Genomic DNA, 21623 nt, shown 5'->3' with positions numbered 1-21623 from the left:
TCCAAGACTGAGTATTCCTCATCAGTCATTAAAATATGCAAAGACCTCTGCTTGTTAACTGTTCCCAATGGTTAGGAGTCTGCACAGTCATGGACTTGGTTTATGAGGCAGCCACCTATTGTTAGCCGTCCCTTCCATTTGGGGCTTTCTGAGCATAGAAGGCAAGGGAAGAGGTTCTTACACAGCCTGGAAGGATGTAGCCGGGTGTTAGGGGGCAGAGATGAGTGATCACCACAGGGCAGGCCCTTTGTGGCAGGAAGGGCAGGGATCACATCTTTGTTTTCTTGGTGCCATATAACAATTTTTTTTAAACTTTTTATTTTATATTGGAGTATAGCTGATTAACACTGTGATATGCTGGTAGACAGCATATCCACCAGCCATACATATATACGTATATATGGGTCTCAGCCAAACATATCCACGTATCCATTCTCCCCCAGACTCCCCTCCCATCCAAGCTGCCACGTAACACTGAGCCGAGTTCCCTGTGCTATTTCGCGGATCCTTGTTGGTTATCCATTTTAAATATAGCAGTGTGTACATGCATATGATGGTTTCTTTATAAGGAACCATGGTAGTTCTTTCCAAGCTCTATATGTGCATCTTAAAGAGTATATAGCTTGGTTCTGTTCATGAAGATGGGAGGCACGTTTGCTGAATTTAAAGGAACAGTTGGGCATTTGAGTTTTTGCATTTTTTTCCCTTTAAGGAATCCAGACCTTAAGAGTGCCTCTGTGTGTGTGAGAGAGAGAAAGAGAGAATTTATAGCTGTTCAACTCATGAAGAGAATCTCTGATTTAATATCTTTTAGAAAACAAATCCTTATAAATACATAGAAAGATGTATTCTAATTTGATGATTTTTCAAAGAGCATGCTGGGTGTGGCTTTTAGATTAGGAAATTGTCAGATTGTGTGCTTGTGGGAATGGACCTAGTTTTCCAGGGTGAACCTCCAGGTCTGAATGCTGGACAGGAGCCTCTGAGCCTCAGGGTACCCTACAGGGCTTCATGTGTCCTCTGTGGGTTCACTTGGCGTTCGCAACTGGAGGACTGGCCTCCCCATTTTTGAGCTGGGAGGAGGGGCAGCCCCAAATGCCAGAAGAGCTCAAGGGATTGTTAATGGAATTCCCTGCTGATGGTCCCACGGATTCCCCCTTGAATATGAGCCCTTGAGGAGACAGGAGTCAAGCCGGGGTCAGCTTTGTGGTCCCAACAGGCCAGGCTCGCTGTTGGTGTGGTCAGAAGTGTGGGCAGAATGCACTTGCTAGGCCTTTCCTGCAACCTTGGTGGTATCTTTGCTGCCCAGGGCTGACCACAGGGCTTCCTGGTTGACCTCTGTCAGGATGATTGTAGGAACGGAGATCTTGAAGCTGTACGGTCATTGCAGTCACCCTGGTTGCAGGTTGAGCCAAACATCAAATATCTGTTTACCCGTCACCTGATTTTGACAGAATTTGTTGGAATTTTTCAGGGTCCGAAACCCATACACTTATTTCTGCCTGTGAATAGGTTGTCTAATGACAGTCTAGAGATTCATACCTAAAATAATATTTCACTTTTTATTTAAAAACTCAGAACATTATCCAGAAATAGACAGAGTAAATTATCATTTTAATCACATGCCCATTGGAGAAGATGTTGGTATTAAGTGAGAAGCAGCACAGAAGTGTGGGGGCGCTAGTTTTATAGGTGGCCGTTGCATCAGCACATGTGACACCAAGCTAGTTCTGCTTGGAAGGAGGGGTAGGAGTGGAGGAGCACGTGTCACCGGTTGACTCAGGCCCAGGGTGTTTGGAGTGACAGCGTAGACACTGGCTGGGGTTGGAGGAGCTGCCAGGGCTAAGAGAGCCAAGCTGACCCCATCAACTGAGTGGGGAGGGTTATGGGTCAGGGTGCAGCCTCAGTGGCAGGAACTGGAGTGATAATGAAAACCCAGGAGCTCCTAGTCATGAACTGTTCTGTACCATGGACTTTATGTCTCTCTCTTAGTTTTTCTCATCTCCCCATTTCATAGATGAGGAGACTGAGGCTCAAGGATTAAGAAGTTTTCTAAGGTCCCAAAGCTTCCAGACTCCAGGATTGAAATCTATCTGCCCCAGCACACATGCTGCTTGTAGCATCACACTGTCCCTTGGGTGGGGAGCGTGGTGACGCCTATCTCTGAGAGCTCTGGTGGGTGGGACTGGGACTAACTAGGCCCCCATCCCAGCCTGCAGCTACATTCCAGCCAGACCTGGCACCCGGAAGAACTGCACCTCAGTAGATGAAGTGGACCCTTCCTTCAACCACAGGGTCACAGGGGTCCTGGTGAGCCGAGTCCCCGGACTCATGGGGCTGCATAGAGAGGTCCTGCTTGCTCAAGAATTGGGTTCCTTTCAAATCCCCACCTATAAAATCAGTTCCCCACCCCTCAGTTAAGACCAGTGTCTCCCCAAGGCCATTGCCTCCAGTCTGGCTGACTGTTGGAAATCTGGCAACATTAGAGAAATAGAAATTCAGTGTAAGTTAACTGTGGAATAAAACTGCATATCTTACAAAAGGTCAGCATGTCGTGAAGACACTGAAGGTGATGTCGGAGTGCTTCCAGTTCTCACACGTGGACAGAGAAGGGTCACTGGAGAGAAAAGCAGGGAGAACATGCTGAGTGTTTTAGAAAGGACTTGATGTCAAAATATGAAGACGGGACTTGCCTGGTGGTCCAGTGGCTAAGATGCCACACTCCCAGTGCAGGCGGCCCGGTCAGGGAACTAGATCCTGAATGCCACCTTAAAGATCAGAGATCCCATATGCTGCAACTAAGACCCGACATAGCCAAATAAATAAATACTTTTTAAAAAGATGAAGACAGGCTCTGAGAAAATCAATGAAGCCCTCAAATGGTTTGCAGAAATGACCTTTCTTATTTAATATGTGAAACAAAAAGGTAGCCACATGGTTGGTCAGAAACAATACACACGGAACAAAGCAAAAAACATTTCATTTTTTTTCTTTATGACAAATTAGACCGTGGTTATAATTGCATGTCCATTTTAAAGGCGATCAGCCCTGGGTATTCTTTGGAAGGAAGGATGCTAAAGCTGAAACTCCAGTACTTTGGCCACCTCATGGGAAGAGTTGACTCATTGGAAAAGATTCTGATGCTGGGAGGGATTGGGGGCAGGAGGAGAAGGGGACGACAGAGGATGAGATGGCTGGATGGCATCACAGAATTGATGGACATGAGTTTAAGTGAACTCCAGGAGTTGGTGATGGACAGGGAGGCCTGGCGTGCTGTGATTCATGGGGTCATAAAGAGTCGGACAAGACTGAGTGACTGAACTGAACTGAACCTAACTGTTGTCAAGTGAATATAAAATAGACTTATCCTTCTAATTTTAGTCCTTTCCAAGGTAAAGACTGAATCAGATTTTTTTCTGATCACTACCACCCCCCACCATCAGCCAAATCAGCCTATTTTACTATGAAGTGATGGTCTTTGTTCAAATGGATTTACTGTGAAATTGCCAACCATCACCCAGCCTGGTCCCTGTGTCGGATATTCTGAGTTATCTAGGACCCATTCTTATTTCAGTTGGACAAAAGAAGATCAAGGAGGTTTGGACAGGTGGTCTTCAGTTCTTTAGCATCTGGAAAGCATTTGTGTTTTGCCTAGTTATGTCCTGATGTATATTCTTAATGGTCGCTGAGAAATTCTCCCGGGGGAATGATGTCATCTGTGTTTCTAGTTGCTTTTGAAATCGTGGCCAACCAGAGACCGTAAGTTTTGCTTGTTCGGTTTTGTCTCTCATCTTTTGGCTGTGCCACAAGGCGTGTGGGACCTTAACTTTACAAACAGGGATGGAACCTGAGTCCCCTGCATTGGCAGCATGGAGTCTTACCTACTCGGCCACCAGGGAAGTCCCTGAGACCATAAGTTTTATTTATTGCCTCCTAATGATTTTGATATTTTATTTAGTGTGGTTTTAAAATTTAATATTTATCAGCTAAAGCTGGTTCAGACCACTGATATTTCAATAATTAACAGTATTTTAATACTAAAAATATTTCTAACGCTTTAGAAAAAGTGCACTCAGTACCAGTGGGCTTCCCAGGTGGCTCGGTGGTAAAGAATCTGCCTGCCAGTGCAGGAGATGCGAGTTAGGTCCCTGGGTCAGGAAGATCCGCTGGAGGAGGAAAAGACAACCCATTCCATTATTCTTGCCTAGAGAATCCCATGGACAGAAGAGCCTGGAGGGCTGCAGTCCATGGGGTCTCAAAAGAGTGGGACACGACTTAGCCACTGAGCACACACTTACACACACAGTACCAAAATTATATGCAGTAAGAGGCACCTTGTCTGGTTTTGTTATTTGGCAGCATAAAATGTCTCCGTCACGTCTTGTTTCTTCCCAGGGAGAACATCAGGATTCAGCAAGGCAAGATGGGCTTGGCATTCAGGGTACAGTCTGGGAGTATGACAGCCTCTTAAAGACACCTTTCATTTGATTTTTTTTTTTAACGGACTTTATTTTTTAGAGCAGTTTTAGCTTTATGGAAATTCCCGATCCATTTCATGACGCAGTTTTAACACCTAGATTTTTTTTTTTTTTTCCTCTCTCTGCAGACGTCGCCTCATCTCCCAGCGATCATCCTTGGAGACCCTGGAAGACATTGAGGAGAATGCCCCTCTACGGAGGTCAGTTTTTCTGGTTGCGTTTATGTGTATGTGAATGGCCTGCAATACAAGAAGGAGGCCAAAGTTTGCTTTTCCTTTCCAGGTCTTGATTTACAGAATTAAATTCTAAAAATGACAATCTGATCCCCAGACTCAGTTTGGAAACCCCAACCCTTTGGAATATTAGAACGATTTCATGGCTGTGAAATCCCAACCGTGTACCAGAATAGCCCAGTTCGCGTGTGAATTCGGGTGCTATGACCCTTTCTTTTTGAAAATTGTTGCTGGATGGAGAAGAACGTGTCCCTGCTCTGGCTTTCCCAGAGGGAACACAGGCATTGCAGTCTCTGACTTGGTTAACAAGGGCCACTAAGTTCCTCCACGGTCAGGTTCTGGGGACAAGGTTAAGACAGCTATGAGTGCTCCCTCAGGGCTTAAAGTGTTCTGTTTCTCCCTCTGGATTAGAAAAGTGCTTTCAAGGCATCTTTTTTGGGGGGGCCGGTGGGCAACAGCAGTTGCGGAGCTGTGCCTGGCTTCTGACTGGCAGCTCTCCTTCCTGTCCTCTGTGCTCAGTTCCCCCACCCTCCTGGAGTGCAGGGGACCCACACCACGTTTCCCTCAGTCCTCACTGAAGCCCCAGCTGGGCTGGCCAGTGGAGGAGCAGCTGAGGGAAGACGGGGGCTGGGCCAGGGGGTGGGCAGGTAGGATGGTGTGCTGCGGGTTTATGGGGGATGCTGGCAGGCTGAGATGGAGGGAGAGTGTCTCCCTGGAGCCGGCCCCTTCCCTGCACGGAGCCTCACTCCCAGGCCACAGGTCATGTCCACAGACCACCTGGTTATAAAGCGTAGAGCATAGACAGGCCTGGGATCTGCTCCAAAGCATCCATGACTGTGAGTCTCATCACCGACATCATTCTGAACAGAAAGTCAGGGCCAGACAGTCCGGTTTCCACTTCTGAGGGCTTTTTGAAAACATCCAAGGGACTTCCCTCCTGGTTCTGTGGCTAAGACTCCATGCTCCCAATGCAGGGGGGCCCAGGTTTGATACACAACTAAGCCCTGGCACGGCCAAACAAATAGTAAATAAAATAAATATTGAAAAAAGAAAATGTTCATAACTTCCGGGGCCACGTTAGGCTGATGGCGTGTGGCTGTGATCCATGTGGCCCAGGGGCAAGTGTTCTCCTGTCAGTCTCTGTTAAGTGGCCCAAGTTAATCAGCAAATGTAGAGGAGAAACGTCTTCAGGTGGCACCGAGTGGCTTCAGCATTTGAGCACAATTGATGCCCATCAGTGAACAGAACTGCAAAGGCCCTGGAGTTTGGAGAGGCTGCAGGGAGCATGGTCATTCGAGCAAGGTGGTACCTGTGACCAAGGAAACCAGGTTTAAAAAAAGTCTCAGGCTCTAAATGTCACCTCCGTAGGGATTCCTGTGGTAGAGAGGGGGCGGAGGAGGACCCGGGTGCCGTATTCCTGGTCCGATGCCCCATCACCCCTGTACCCTCTCTCAGCATCGCCCAGGCTCGTCCTTTGTCCTCTGGCTCTCAGGCCTATGATGCCACAAACGGTCAGAGTAAAGATAGAATGGCTGATTTGCCTTAACTGTAAATTCATCCAGCTTCTACTTACAGAGTGCTGTACTTAATTTCCAACAAATGTTGTGTAAATATAAAGTTTAAAAAATAAGTCAAAATCAAGGGAGTTGGGCAGTCTAAGAAGTTTAGATTTTCCCTAGTGGACTTCCTTTAATTAAAAAATTTCTGATGTTTACCATAGAAACAGACATAGACATCAAACTCATGGTTATTGCAGGAGGTTGTCTTGTTCATGTCCAACTCTTTTGACTATAGCTGCCAGGCTCCTCTGTCCATGGGATTTCCCAGGCAAGAGTACTGGAGTGGGTTACCATTTCCAACTCCAGGGGATCTTCCTGACCCAAGGATTGAACCCATTGGCAGGCAGATTCTTTACCACCGAGCCAGCAAGGAAGCCCCAGAGTGGGTAGGGGAGGGATAAATTAGGAATTTGGGATTAGCAGATACAAACAACCATGTATAAAATCAACAACAAGATCCTATTGTAAAGCACAGGGAACTGTTGTCAGTATTCTGTAATGAGCCACAATTGAAAAGAATAAATACGCACACACACAGATACATATGTGAATCACTTTGCCATATACCAGAAACCAACACAAAGTTGTAAATCAACTATACTTCGATAAAAATTTCTGATATGTACTTAGAATCTTGTTCCTAAGAGATAAAAGTCACAGAAGGGGCAATAGTTTGGGAGTCAGGGGATTTGAATTTTTGGCCCCATTTTTATACTAACTGCTTGGAGAAGGAAATGGCAACCCACTCCAGTATTCTTGCCTGGAGAATCCCATGGACGGAGGAGCTTGGTGGACTACAGTCCACTGGTCACAAAGAGTCGGACATGGCTGAGAGACTTCACTTTCACTTTACAGGGCTTTGGAAACTCATTTACTTATGCTGAGGCCTCCGTTTTCCCACCTGTAAAATGGAAGGGACAAATTGACTGATCTCTGAGGTTCTTACCAGCCTTTCCATTCTGTGAAATGAATGTACCAGTAATGACGCCAAAGTGTTTTGGGAACTGCGGGGGCGGAAGGCTATTAGCCCAACTTGCTTTCAAAGTCAGCACTCAGAACAAACTGCTCAAAGGCATCTATTAAAAACCTTTTGCATAATTAGGTGTATCCTGTAATCAGTGCTAACAAGAAAGAGCTAATCTTTCATTAAATTAGTTTTTAATTTAATTCTATCCTAATTTAATTTTGCATCACTTAAAATGTATGGTTTTAAGTGGGTATTTACACATTAATGCAGGCAGCTTTGAAATTAGTTTCTTCCTTGCTTAACCTGCTTAAACCTGAGTGCTCAGTCTTCCGGTTTCCCTGGCAATTGTTGCCAATGCCACAGTTCTCTTAAAGTGTTTCTTAGGTTGGGGGTGGTGATAGCTGAAGGCTTTAAAAACACACACACACAAGACAACAAACAGCTTGCAATTCCAAGGGCTAGACCATTAGCATTGTTGTTGCGTAGTCACTCAGTCGTGTCCAGCTCTTTTGTGATCCCATGGACTACAGTGGGTCAGGCTCCTTCGACGTGTCCACGGAATTTCCCAGGCAAGAACACTGGAGCAGGTTGCCATTTTCTTCTCCAGAGGGATTTTCCTGACCCAGAGATCTAACCCGCTTCTCCTGCATTGTCAGGCAGATTCTTTACCACTGAGCCACCAGGGAAGTCCCTTTGCAGTTAGAATTGTATGCTAATATAGAAATAAAGCACCTCTTCAGTTATCTTTTTGGGCCTTTCCCAGGTGGAGCTAATGGTAAAGAACCCACCTGCCAATACAGAGACGTAAGAGACACAGTTTCGATCCCTGTGTTGGGAAGATCCCCTGGAGTAGGAAATGGCAACCCACTCCAATACTCTTGCCTGGAGAATCCCATGGACAGAGAAGCCTGGCGGGCTCCAGTCTGTAGAGTCACAAAGAGTTGGACACGACTGAAGCGACTTGGCACTCAATTATCTTTTTAAAAGTTTTGCTTTTCTCTTGCACATCACAAGTTAGTTTCTTGTATCCGCCTTGAACTCCAAGACTTGAGCATTAGCCGTGAGAGCGTTTAGATTGGGATTTTCCACATTGTCTGGTGGTTACCTGGTCTCCCGGAAATAAGAACCTAGGCTGTCTGTTAGGTGTCCAGAAAAATCTCTGTTTGGCTACCGCAGGTGTGGCAGCCATCACCACCAGCCCTGTCTCCAGCCTGTCTGGGTTGAGGTGTGCCGTCTGCTGTACCATTCAGTAATTACCAGTGCCAACGCACACCAGTGGCCTTTTGCCAACTTCCAGCTCCAGCTGAAGACTGAAAGATTTTGTGTCTAAATCCGAGGGTAACAGCACCTCTTTCTGCAGGCATGGAGACTGGTTCATAGGAGGGCGTCATCACAGTGCAGCTTTTAGCCCACTGCCCTCATCTAGAGTCGGGGGCCTGGAAACTCTGCATCTGGTTAGGGGCAGTGGGGGAGGGGGGCGGGGGCACAGGGTAAGCGTGTAAGGTTGCTCCTGAACGCCTGTCTAGAAACCCGTGGAAGCAAGCATTTATGCCTTCAAGGACCCTCCTCTCTCCAGTGACTACATATTTCTAGAACTTTCTGCCATGTGTGAGAGAGACAGTGGGGGACCTTGAGTGGCCTGCAGACTCTAACAGTCATTCTGGGGGTAGAACTGAGACCCTTCAAGGTGCTGGGTGTGCTTCCGAGTGCGGCCTTGAGAAGGCAGAGTGAGGCTGTAGCTCCTTGGACCCCAGGAAGGCTGGATCTGGGTTTGGAAGCTCAGAGTGGGGAGTGGGACCAGTGAGTATCTTTCCTGATTTAAACCCTTCCTGAGGTCCACAGGAAGCATCTATAGCATCCCCTCAGGTAGGGCACTGCCTGTCTTTAAAAAAATCTATTTAAAAACCAAGAAATCAGGACCCTTAATAAAGGCTGCAGGTTTTTTTTTTTTTTTAATACTTTTTTGGCCACATCACACAGTGAGTGGGATCTTAGTTCCCCAACCAGGGATCAGATCCCCCACACCGTATGCATTGGAAGCTCAGAGCCTTAATCACTAGACCATCAGGGAAGTCCCAGGACTACAGTTTTAAGAATATAGGAAGAAAATAGTAACAAAATATGCACCCTTTGTAGTTAAGTTTTAATAATAATCACAACACTTGAAATGTGTATATGAATATTTACCTGTGTGTACATATGGGCCTTCCCTGGTAGCTCAGACAATAAAGAATCCACCTGCAATGCAGGAGACCTGGGTTTGATCCCTGAGTCAGGAAGATCCCCTGGAGAAGGGAATGGTTACCCACTCCAGTACTATTGGCTGGAGAAACAGAGGAGCCTGACAGGCTACAGCCCACGGGGTCCCAAAGAGTGGGTTTCCCTGACTGCTCAGATGGTAAGGAGTTCACCTTCAAGGCCAGAGACCCAGGTTTGAGCCCTGGGTTGGGAAGATCCTCTAGAGAAGGGAATGGCTACCCACTCCAGTATTCTTGCCTGGAGAATTCCATGGACAGAGGAGCCTGGTGGGCTACAGTTCATGGGGGGGGTTCCAAAGAGTCAGACACAACTGAGCGACTAACACACGCACATATGTATGGACATGAACGTGTGTATTTGAACGTATCCCTTGACAGCATATGAAGCTCTTATAGAAATCTTCATGTGTAATTGTCACAAGAGCTGCAGGGGATATTACTAGTGATCGATCTCTAGGGTTGGTAGTGAGTTGGGATGGATGCTGGCAGGGCCACTCGGGCTGTGGCCATGAGCTGTGGACACTTCATTCCAGTGAAGTGGGCATGACTGGCAGGGGATCTTCCTGCCTCTAGACCCAATGCCCAGGGAACCCCCCTTTCCTGAGGAAAGTCACCAGATACGCTACCATGTCATTGCTTTGACCACTCATTCACTTCACTGTATTTTTTCCAAGATAAATTCTATTTTAAGGTGCTGTTTCTATGGGAAAAACATAAATAATTTTCAGTGCTCCCTAGGAAGCAGCTTCTAGGAAGACTGGCCCTTCCTGGAGGGCAGGTAAGGGGGTTTCAGGGGAATGTACACCCTGAGGTTCTAGACCGAGGCTGTCCCCTAATTTCCCTTCAGGCCCCTGCCTGCGTGCATGCTACGTCGCTTTTGTCATATCCGACTCTTTGCAACCCCCTGGGCTGTAGCCCACCAGGCTCCATTCCAGGGCAGCCATTCCCTTCTCCAGGGGATCTTTCCAACCCAGGGATCAAACCCATGTCTCTTAATGTCTCCTGTATTAACAGGTGGGTTCTTTGCCATTAGTACCACTTGAGAAGCCCGCGTCAGGCCTCCGGGGGAGAGTAAAGATCAGAGCTGAGGGGCAGGTGTGTGTGACTCTGAACATTCCTTAATCCCTTGCCCCCCAAAGGGCCCCCACACCCCACTGCCTTCAGCTTTACCTCCTGTTTGGGTCACCTTGCTGTTCTCTTACCTGAAGCCTCCAAGTTCAGAACTGACTGAACTCAGGTGACAGCCCAGCTCAGACACTCAGTGTGGCTTTGGAAACCTGGGCACCACTTCTTGACACGTCTGACGTGATCCCAGAAACCAGCCCTCGGGGTCTATGGTCAGAAAGGTTTAAGTAAACAAAAAATCTTGGCAGCAAAAACCCAACTGGAGAGGACGTTGCTCCCTTTCTCAAGACAAGACCAAACTTCAGATTGTCATTTGTTGGGATTTTGCTTTTTATCCTAGCTGTTATTGCAGTTATGTGTCTAATTTTGCCAGGTAGCTTTGAAAAAATATATACATAAATAAAACCTTTCTGTTCTGTTTTTCCTGCAGTGCATGTTCATGCCATATATTCTAGGGAAAATTAATTAGAATCCAAGTCAATTTGTTCAACAAATATGTATTTAAAATTTATCTAAAAAAACAAAAACAAACAGCCACTAGCCAGGTCTCTGATTCCCATTCAAAGTAAAGCTGTGACTTCCAAGCATAGCCTAGTTGAGTGTTGAGGCAGTAGTCCAGGTGATTCAAGCCAGAGTCCTGCTATAGCAGAAAATGATTTGGGGTTGTTTTTAAATTGAATTTGCCAGTGTTTTTCTCTGCCTCTGAATTCGTTGAATTTGCAGTTTTCCGTTCCTGATACCTGTGTTGATACGGGAGGATTCTTTTTAAGATGACAGAAACGAATAATGTCTTTGGAATCCATGTAGGTTATGTTATTGCAATTGAGGGCAATAGTTTTCATTAGCTGGCTCTTCAGAGCCATATAAATTATTATCAGTATTATCAAGGAAGTTGTCTGTCTTTTGGGTTGGTTTTTTGTTGTTGTTGTTGTTTGTTTTTTTAAGCTTCCTCGCTTCCAGCCGCAAGGTCCTCGTTATCCTTGGGGTGACTCAAACCTTTTATCTGGTCTTTCCTTCCTGTCTTTGTGTAGAGATGTCTCAGCTATCTAGGACCGACTGACTGTTTTTGAAATGGCTTTGTTTTTCAGATGTCGAACTCTCTCAGGTTCGCCCAGACCAAAGAACTTTAAGAAGATTCATTTTATCAAGAATATGCGGCAGCATGATACCAGGAATGGCAGGTACCGTACTGACAGAAGCTTTGGGAGGGGGCTGGTCCCGTAGGGCAGGGAAGGGGGGACGCTTTGCATGGCCAAACCTCACGGAGTGAAGCCCACTGTAAAGATGAACATGATCTCATGTAACCTTCCCAAACAGACCATTCTTTCCACCCCTCTCCCACCAGAATCATGCAAAGAAGTCTGTAGAAAATGCTGCTCTCTAATGGTAACCCAAGGCTTGGTTTTTTTAGACTAAAACTGAATTTTCAATAGTACTGAAATATATTTTTATTAGGAAACTTTGAACAGAAAAACAGTTGAGTTTTTTTGGCGAGGGTTTGTCATCGTTTCTTTTTCTGCTTTGTTGGATTTTGTTTTCTGTTTTCACCAGGGCTCTGTGCTCTGGTCAGTGAATATTCTGCTAGATCTTGGGCCTAAAGTCGGGTTTGGCTCTCTCTCTCTCTGATGATGTTCATTAAGAGAGGAGGATCCTGATTTTGCCAGCAGATTCGTCCCGGGCGCCAGTTCAGACTCCTGGGCCAGCTGACGTCTGGGAGCATGTGTTTCTCCAGCAAAGAGTTGCTCTTCGGGAAAGCGCTGTTAAATGAAAATTATGGTTAACATGTATATGTTGTTGTTGTCCAGTCGCTCAGTCATGTCCGACTCTTTGCGACCCCATGGACTGTAGCACACTGGGTTTCCCTGTCCTTTAACATTTCCCGGAGGTTCCTCAAACTCACATCCATTGAGTCAGTGATGCCATCCAACTATCTTATCCTCTGTCGCCCCCTTCTTCTCCCGCCTTCAATCTTTCCCAGCAGCAGGGCCTTTTCTAATGAGTCAGCTCTTTGCATCAGGTGGCCAGAGTATTGGAGCTTCAGTTTCAGCATCAGCACTTCCAGTGAATACTCAGGGTTGGTTTCCTTTAGGATTGACTGGTTTGATCTCCTTGCAATGGAAAGAACTTGCAATATGATCTTGGCATTAAAACTGTCCTGGTGACAAGTGGACATGAATCTTTGTTGCCAGCATAGATTATGATTGAATGGTGAAGCCTATTAATGGCAGCCTCACGGTAGTGCTAGGAATAGGGCTCTAAGGCCTCTTGGGATCCCCGAAGCTCTGTTCCCTGGGGGTCACTCCTCCTCTCTGATCTGTGACCTAGATCGTAGCTAGAGACACGTCCCAGAGTGGAGTTCCTGCCACAAGACCATTTCACTTAATCTCCTCCTGATTTTCAGAAGCTCATATGGGCCCCACTAATTTTTTCTAACCTATACCAAATGAAGATTGCTAAAAACTTAGACTCATGGCATGATTAAGGCCCAGCATCACTATAATTTAGTGTAAAATACACTGTACAATCTGAATAACTAACACTAACGATTACAGTGTGTGAAGACTTCTTTTCTTGAAGTTTTTAAACCTCTCTTGAATAAAGAACATAATTTTATAGCTAGTCAACAATTTCAGAATGGCACGATTGAATTCTCCCGTCAAATAATTTTTACGTAGTCAGTATGCATTCCTATTTTAAGTACAAAGCTTTTAGTTAAAATGAACCCAACAGTCATCCGTGAAATAGAACACACTCTGGGTTTCTTTCTCCCACCCTGACTTCACTGTCACAATTACTGTGCCTTATGCATTTAACCACCGTGTTTTTCTTTTCTGTTGTGTCTTTTACTTACTGAATCTGAACCTTACTTGTACCATTTTTAGTATAAATTACTCATCATTTATTTATGTTGGTGTTTTTGTTCATAATCTCTTGAACCATAAACAAACATATAAAACCATGAGTTCCTAAATAAAATCAATGACAAAGCCAAAAAGTGGGCCAAATTAATAGTATTCCCTGCTTTTCAATGCTGTCGAGGATACAGAGTCAGATAATCACCTGGCATGGTTTGCAGTGAGTGTTGTATTAGTCGCTCAGTCGTGTCTGACTCTTTGCAACCCCGTGGACTGTAGCCCGCCAGGCTGCTCTGTCCATGGAATTCTCCAAGCAAGAATATTGGAATGGGTAGCCATTCCCTTCTCCAAGGGATCTTCCCAACCCAAGGATTGAACCCGGGTCTGCTGCACTGCAGCCAGATTCTTTACTGTCTGAGCCACCAGGGAAGCAGTGAAGGGATGTAGTTAAAAGATTTGAACTAATGGGATCACCAGTGTCTAGCATATTTGGAAGCTGCCTTTCCGGGCACACTTTTGACCCAGAAACAACAGAAATAGCCCAGAAAGCATGCAGTTGCTGGTAGTCTCGCTGGGGAATTTTCAGACAGGACCAGGAAGACTTTTAGCTCATCTGAAGATCTAGGAACTGGAATTTCAGGCAGGAAAGCAAGCCCTCAGCACTGGCTATAGGCTGAGATGACAGCTGGTCATACCTGACTAGGTGAGAACTGCTTTTTATGTGCCAGCGAAGATGAAAGGGCTGGAGATGCACTCTTTCCGACCTCCAGCTGATTTATTAGCAGGGACGGACCGTTCTTAGACAGATGAAAGGAAGAACTCAGGAGGACACCAGAAAGAGCCTAGAATTTCCGAGGTGACAGAAGGAAATTGTGGTCAAGAGCTGATAAGTGGGAGGAGAAGATCCAGCCTTTTGAGAAGGTCGAGGAGAGGTCTCCATTGCAGCTGAGCAGCAGGCAGAACACATCCTGCTGGAGGTGGCCGGGGCAGGGCTGAGCTCAGGGCAGCGGTGCTGGGTACCAGGGGGCCTGGGTGTGCTCTAAGGAGGGAGGGACTGGGAAGATGGCTGGTGAGGGGCGGGTGGTGGGTCTCTGATACCCCACCTCAGGCATGCTGGGCACACATACACCACCACACCTACTGCTTCTCGCAGTCCAGCGTTGGAGCCTCCCGACTCAGGTTCCTGCCATGTTGGGAGGAAAGAGGCTTTGCCAAGACGCCTGGAGATGGTCATTAAAGAACTCAAAGGGGGACTAGGATCCAGTGATTAAGACTCCACGCTTCCAATGCAAAAGACGAGGGTTCAGTCCCTGGCTGGGGAACTAAGATCCCATGCGCTGCACAGCAAGTGCATGCTCAGTTGTGCCCAGCACTGCAACCCCATGAGCTGTAGCCCACCAGGCTCCTCTGTCCGTGGGACTTTCCTGGCAAGGATTCTGGAGTGGGTTGGCATGTCCTTCTCCAGAAATGACATGAAGTCTTTAAAACAACTGTTCGCACATGTGTGAGCAAACTATATGTTGTGGTAGAAAGGAGTCCAGGGCCCTGTGTCCTGGCATCTGGAGGGGACCCTTGAACATTCTGAGGATGGTCAGTGGGGACTGGGAGCTGCCGCTTGGTTAGTAGAGAAGAGCCAGTCAGCGTGCACTCTCATCTGCATGAGGAAGTTAACTGGAAGTGAAGACAGATCTCGGCCCTCAGGGAGGAGACACCCTTGAAAATAACGAACATTATGAGGCCAAGCAGGTGCCAACAGATAGAGCCAGGTAGAGCTAGGGCATCAGAATGGAAGGTGAGCGTGAAGACTGAAGACCAGCCACCGGCCAAAGACACGTTCATGTCCAGTGACCCTCGTGGTCCTGTTAGGACAGGACCTCTCCTCTGGGCACTTCCAGCCTCAGGACTCAAAATGTTTGAGAGCAATGGGAGACAAGAGCCATGGCTTCAGGTGGGCATCACCCTCCCCCAAACATTATTTCACATCCTTTTGAAGTCATCTGGTTTTCGAATGTCTGCCTTGAACACAGTCAATGGCTGCCACGTGCACTGGAAGTGCTCCCTTCCTGGGTCTGCCATGGGAATTATTGCCTTCTGCGCAGGCAAAGAAATACTTTTTTGCAGTGCGTGGACCTGTCTGTCTCGTCCGTTGACAGAAATTTTCAAAGAGACTTAAAAAGATATGAGATAGTGGACAGAGATGTGTGCCAGAGGGTTCTCTCTCTAAAGTACGAACTCAGTAGGAAAAACAAAAATATCAAAGATTCCAACGCCTTTCATCTGCTTTGTAAAGTAAGATGTTTAAAAAAAAAGTGCAGTAACTGAAGTCAAGTTGTCACTTCTCATTTTATACTGAAAATTGTGGAGGGAACTAGGCGAATGGGTAATAACTAAATTAAAACCTTGTTTGTCATCTCATCAGTTCCGATCTGTCAGCTTCGTTTAGTTTGAAAGATGTGTTGGAGGAAGTAGCACATTTCAGAAAACAAAACAGCTAGTCACCAGCTCTGAACGGGCCTTCTAGAAAGCAGAAATATGTCACCAGCGCCTTTTCTCCCTGAAACAAAGCCTTCTGATTTGACAGATGCACGGCATCTTCTGTGAGACTCCGTGAAATGTCTGCTTCTTCCCCAGCACGCTTTTCTCCTTCCCAAACCTTTGTTTTTTTAAAAGACTAGACCCCTCCATCCCCCAGCAGCAGTAGGCTGGAAGAGAAGCATCTTTATCAGTGTCATCATCTGTGTTTATAACCAGTTGTCAGCAAAACCTCAGACCTAAAGGACATCATCGAGTGGATAGACTTGAAGGAAGTGGAAGAAAGGGTTAGGCACTTAGTCCTGTCTGACTGTTTGCAACCCCATGGACTGTAGCCCGCCAGGCTCCTCTGTCCATGGGATTCTCCAGGCAAGAATACTGGAGTGGGTTGCCATGCCCTCCCTCCAGGGGATCTTCCTGACCCAGGGATCGAACCCAGGTCTCCTGCATTGCAGGCAGATTCTTCCTATCTGAGCCACCAGGGAAGCCCTGAGGAAGCCTTTAGTAACCTCCAGACCTCACTGAGACTTCCTGGGCCCAGCCTCTTCTGCCACCAAAGTGTCTCCCAGAGATGCTCTCAAACTGATCCACTGATTTTCTTCAGCTTCTTCCCTGGTTCTCTGAGCCACCGGAGGAAGGAGGAGCCAGACCGTAGCCACCAGGGACAAACGGGGGCTGGCGCTGGCTCAGGCTCAGCACTGCATGCAGGGTTTACTACAGCCTTATTATCCTTATTTCTTGTTTGTTTGTTTCTTTAATTAAGGGTTTTGTTTTGTTTTCTGGCCATGCCTTGAAGCATGTGGGCTCTTAGTTCCCTGACCAGGGATCGAACCTATGCCCCCTGCATTGGAAGCGCAAGAGTCTTAACCAGTGGACTGCCAGGGAAGTCCCTGTCCATACCTCTTTAAGAAGCACAGCAGGTATGCTGGCTTTTTCTGTGACTCTGCCCGAGGCTTTTGAGAAAATGATTTTCAAACATAAGCAACCATGGTTCTCCTGAGCAGATGTATTAATACCTTGCTGTTAAGCGCTCAGCCTGAGAATGCTTGTTGCTTCTTTCTAACCAGTTTGATTTACAGGAAATAAAGTGAGTCACAGGAAAAAACAGTGTAAGGGATTGGAGAGGGCCTTCTCTTGGTAATTCTGTCTCAGCACTGCTTGATGAGAGGGCCTGGGAGAGACCAGACCTTGGTCTCCACCAGTAGTACCTGGCCGTCTGAGAGGGAAACCATCATTAGAGCTGGTGGGAGGCCCAAACCACACCCAGGACGTGGATGCCAGTGCTCTCCTGGAAAAGCAAGGACGAGAGGGCCCCAGAGGGGACTTCTGTGACACCGCACTCAGCTGGTATTCTTCCTGTCATTCTTTTGGGCTAGATGATGGCCCCCCCAAAATTCTTATGCTGAGCCCCAGCCCTCTGTACCTCAGAACTCTACCTTATTTGGAAATAACGTCATGGCAGATGTAATGAGTCAAGAGGAGATTGTGCTGCGGGAAGGTGGGCCCCTCATCTAATGACTAGTGTCCTTATAAAAGGGGGAACCTTGGGGACAGATGTGCACACACAGCCTTGTGAAGGCTCCTGTCCTGCTGCCCCAAGACAAGGAGCTCCCAGAAGCTGGGACAGATCCTGCCCTCGGGAGCCTTGGTCTCCACAGCCATGAGATGATTGACTTCTGCTGTGGAAGCCACAGCCACGGGGCAGGGCACACGGGCTCCTTGTTACGGCAGCCCCGGTGAACTCACACGCTCCCCTAGGCTCTCTCGCTGCAGTCTCTCGGGCTTTGTCACTTCCTGTCGCCCATCCCCTCTCCTCACTGCATACCCAGCCCTGGGGGTGCTCACCCAGCCAGGGCTCAGTCAACATCGCCATCTTAACTGCCCCAGGCCCCCCGAGCCCCAGGTCCAGCTCTGCTAAATTATTCACAGTAACTGCTTGGTTAAGGGGAAGAGGTCAGTAAACAGTGGGCAAAAATACTCACAAAATGACATACGTCATTTTCACTTTGGGCCACACAAGTATGTGAGATCTTAGTTCCCTGATCAGGGATCAAACCTACATCCCCTACCCTAGAAGCTCAGAGCCTTAACCACTAGACCACCAGGGAAGTCCTAACTTACTTAGTTTAAATACCTCGGATTTCACTTCAGGCACGTTGGCGATCAGCCATTCCGCAGACCTGTGATGCAGGTCTTTCTGTGCAGTGAGGCTCCTGAGCAGAGTGAGTTGTGACGTTGACCTCACGCTTTCACTGTTCACACAGTGTTCTAGAGAGCAGCCTACCAGCCTGAGCTTTGGGCGTGCCGTGGTTGTTGGTTAAAGTGATTTACAGAGGGGAGTGGAGACCATGGCGCGTCAAGCAAGGGAAGTCAGTGAAGGGAGTTTCACTGCACACTTCGTTCCTCCACTGGGCCTTCTGCTCCTCCGCTCAGCCCTGTGTGCTCAGCCGATCAGTAGTGTCTGACTCTGCAACACCATGGACTGTAGCCCACCAGACTCCTCTGTCATGGGATTTCTTAGGCAAGAACACAAATGGGTTGCCATTTCCTCCCCCAGGGGATCTTCCCAACCAGGGTTCGAACCCGAATCTCTTGCATCTCCTACACTGGTGGGCGGATTCTTTACCACAGGCATTACCCAAGAAGTGCAATCCAGTATGACCTCATACCAACTGATCACATCTGCAGAGACCCTTTTTCCAAATGAAGTCATGGCCGCAGGGATTAAGACCTGAATATGTCTTTTGGGGGAACTCAGTTCAACCCACAACACCAGCATTTTTAAGTGTGTTCTCTCTTGCTTCCTTGGCCTGTAGAGAATGAAGTACAGAATTTGAGAATGTGCATCTACACCCAGTATCCCCCATGGACCCCTGGGCGGTGGGCACCCTGGCCGTGTTCATAGATCACTGTGTTCACCCTCTGCTGTTGCAAATGTGATTTTCTTTGCTTTAGACTTTCAAAGTTGGTTGCCTGTTTTTAATGTCCTTAAGTGAATACCATTGCTATCATGGAATATTCCACGTGGAAGAGATCAAAACTTCTCACAGCCAACAGAGACTCCCCAGGGGGCTGAAAATAGAACAAGAAGCCAGTATTTGGCATATGAGAGAACACTTAAGGATCTTGGGTGGTGTGAGACGTTGCCTGGTCAGATATTTTGAAAGCAGATGCAGTGAAAGTGATCTACAGTCCTGGATCAGCTGTGGTGACCCTCATGCATCTCCATGCTGTTTCTGAGGGCTCCCGCATCTCACGGGCAAAGTGTGCCTTTGGAGGCTTTGTGGTCTGAAGCTATAAATTCCCTCATACCGGAAACACTTTCCTAAACCTGGAAATGGAGCTACATAAAGAAGAAGATCAGATGGTGTTCCAGCAGTTGAGCACACTCAGTGTTTCCTAAGGGCTCAGAAAACATGGTATGTCCAGAGGGAACTCTGCCCACGTGAGCTGCAGCCCTGGGGAACTTTTCCGCTTGCTATTTTTTTCCCCTCCAGCAGATGTTTGTATGGAAATGTGATCTTTAATTCCTTAAAGACCCATCTCCCTGGAGTTAATCCCTCTTTTGAAGTCCTAATCTTTTGTGTAATGCTTTTTGGTCATCTTGACTCCAAGTGTTATATGTTACAGATGGAAAATTCTGTGGGCTTCTTGCATGACATTTGGGCCCAGAAGAAGATAACTGTACCGCTGGAGGGGAAAACATGGTGAATTTCCAAAGCCCATTGGAAATGGAGTTTGGCTGTCTCAACATCATTCCAGACAACTAGCATATGATTTAATTCTTTCACAAATGCACTCAAAGGAGGCAAACAAATCTGACTTTCTTTGTGATTATCTCAGTTATAATGGACATTGCCCTGATGCTTGTAAAGAGCAAAGCTGCAAATTCACGTGAGCCCTCCAGGTTCTAGACACAGCAGTTGGTCACGTGGGACCCATCTTGAGACTCATGCCATTTGAAGTCACTAGAGCAAGAAACTGTCAAGAGCTGGCCACTTGTTGATACTTGTGTGCTCTGGCAAAGACTTCAAGTCCCCCCTTGACTCCAAAGATGTTTCGGGAAACACGTAGGATGTGTTCTTGGGAGCTCTACCGGCTGCTTTCAACTCTCCAGGGCATGGAGAGTTGGAGACCTGTTGCAGGGTGCCGTGCAGGTCTCTACTCTGGATTCCTCCTCTGGTCCCTGCCAAGAGTGGGCATCTAGGGGTAGCTGGACCCAAGAATGGAAAGAAGGTGCCCCAAGATGTTGTCTTCTATCTTTCCTTCCTTCCTCCCTGCCCTCTCCTCCAGCTGCTCAAAAATGGCCAACCAGAGGAGGACCAACCCTCCTGTAATTGATGTAAAACAATCACCTTGTAGGAGCGAGACTTGACCGGGGCATTAGAATAAGTTTTTTTTCTGAATGGGACCCATGCTGCCAGCCTCTCCTGCACCTCGAAGTGAGGATTACACAGCAGTAGTGTGCGATTGAATCAATGTACCATTTAACTATGGGCACATCCCGGTTGAAACTTTAGAAAGAAGGTTTACATTTATAGTCTCTGGTTTTCTTGTTCAGGCTTCCCTGGTTGTTGACACAGTAAAGAATCTGCAGGAGACTGGGTTCGAGTCTTGGTTTGGGAAGATCCCCTGGAGGAGGGCATGGCAACCCACTCCAGTATTCTTGCCTAGAGAATCCCATGGACAGAGGAGCCTGGCAGGGTGCAGTCCATGGGGTCGCAAAGAGTCAGGCATGAGTGAGTGACTAAGCGCATTTTCTTGTTCTATTGAAAGTGTCCAAAAATTCTAGAAAAATGGTACTGATGGACTTACTTGCAGGGCAGGAATAGAGATGCAGACATAGAGGACAGACCTATGGACACCGCAGGGTAAGGAGAGGATGAGACAAATTGAGAGTAGCTACCATGTATAAAATAACTAGCTAGTGGGAAGCTGCTGTGTGGTGCAGGGAGCTCAGCCTGGTGCTTTGTGATGACCTAGAGGGTTGGGATGCGGTGGGAGGTGGGAGGGAGGTTCAAGAGGGAGGGGACGTGTATTAGTTCAGTTTAGTCACTCAGTTGTGTTTGACTCTTTGTGAACCCATGGACTGCAGCCCACCAGGCTTCCCTGTCCATCACCAACTCCCGGAGCTTACTCATGTCCATCCAGCCGGTGATGCTATCCAACCATCTCATCCTCTGTTGTCCACTTCTCCTCCCACCTTCAATCTTTCTCAGCATCAGAGTCTTTTCAAATGAATCAGTTCTTCGCATCAGGTGGCCACATCAGGACCCGTGGCTGATTCATGCTGTTTGGCAGAAACCAACACAACATGGTAAAGCTGCTGCTGCTGCTGCTAAGTCGCTTCAGTCGTGTCCGACTCTGTGCAACCCCATAGATGGTAGCCCACCAGGCTCCCCTGTCCCTGGGATTCTCCAGGCAAGAACACTAGAGTGGGTTGCCATTTCCTTCTCCAATGCATGAAAGTGAAAAGTGAAAGTGAAGTCTCTCAGTCGTGTCCAACTCTTAGCGACCCCATGGACTGCAGCCTACCAGACTCTTTCATCCATGGGATTTTCCAGGCAAGAGTACTAGAGTGGGGTGCCATTGCCTTCTCCCACATGGTAAAGCAGT

The 21623-nt window shown here is 47.3% G+C and overlaps 1 protein-coding gene across 2 annotated transcripts in view; it reads left to right on the top strand.

The window, feature by feature from the left end:
- Positions 1-21623, top strand: part of CABLES1 (Cdk5 and Abl enzyme substrate 1) — a 103261-nt gene that overhangs the window by 42889 nt on the left and 38749 nt on the right. For both annotated transcript variants that reach the window (XM_069569301.1, XM_069569302.1), the window contains exons 2-3: positions 4607-4678; positions 11709-11801. In XM_069569301.1, coding sequence (XP_069425402.1) covers positions 4607-4678; positions 11709-11801 — 165 coding nt within the window. The remainder of the gene's footprint in view (positions 1-4606; positions 4679-11708; positions 11802-21623) is intronic.

Source organism: Ovis canadensis, chromosome 23 (assembly GCF_042477335.2).
Source record: "Ovis canadensis isolate MfBH-ARS-UI-01 breed Bighorn chromosome 23, ARS-UI_OviCan_v2, whole genome shotgun sequence".
Taxonomy (NCBI): Eukaryota; Metazoa; Chordata; class Mammalia; order Artiodactyla; family Bovidae; genus Ovis; species Ovis canadensis.
This window is presented reverse-complemented; position numbering and strand designations above follow the sequence as displayed.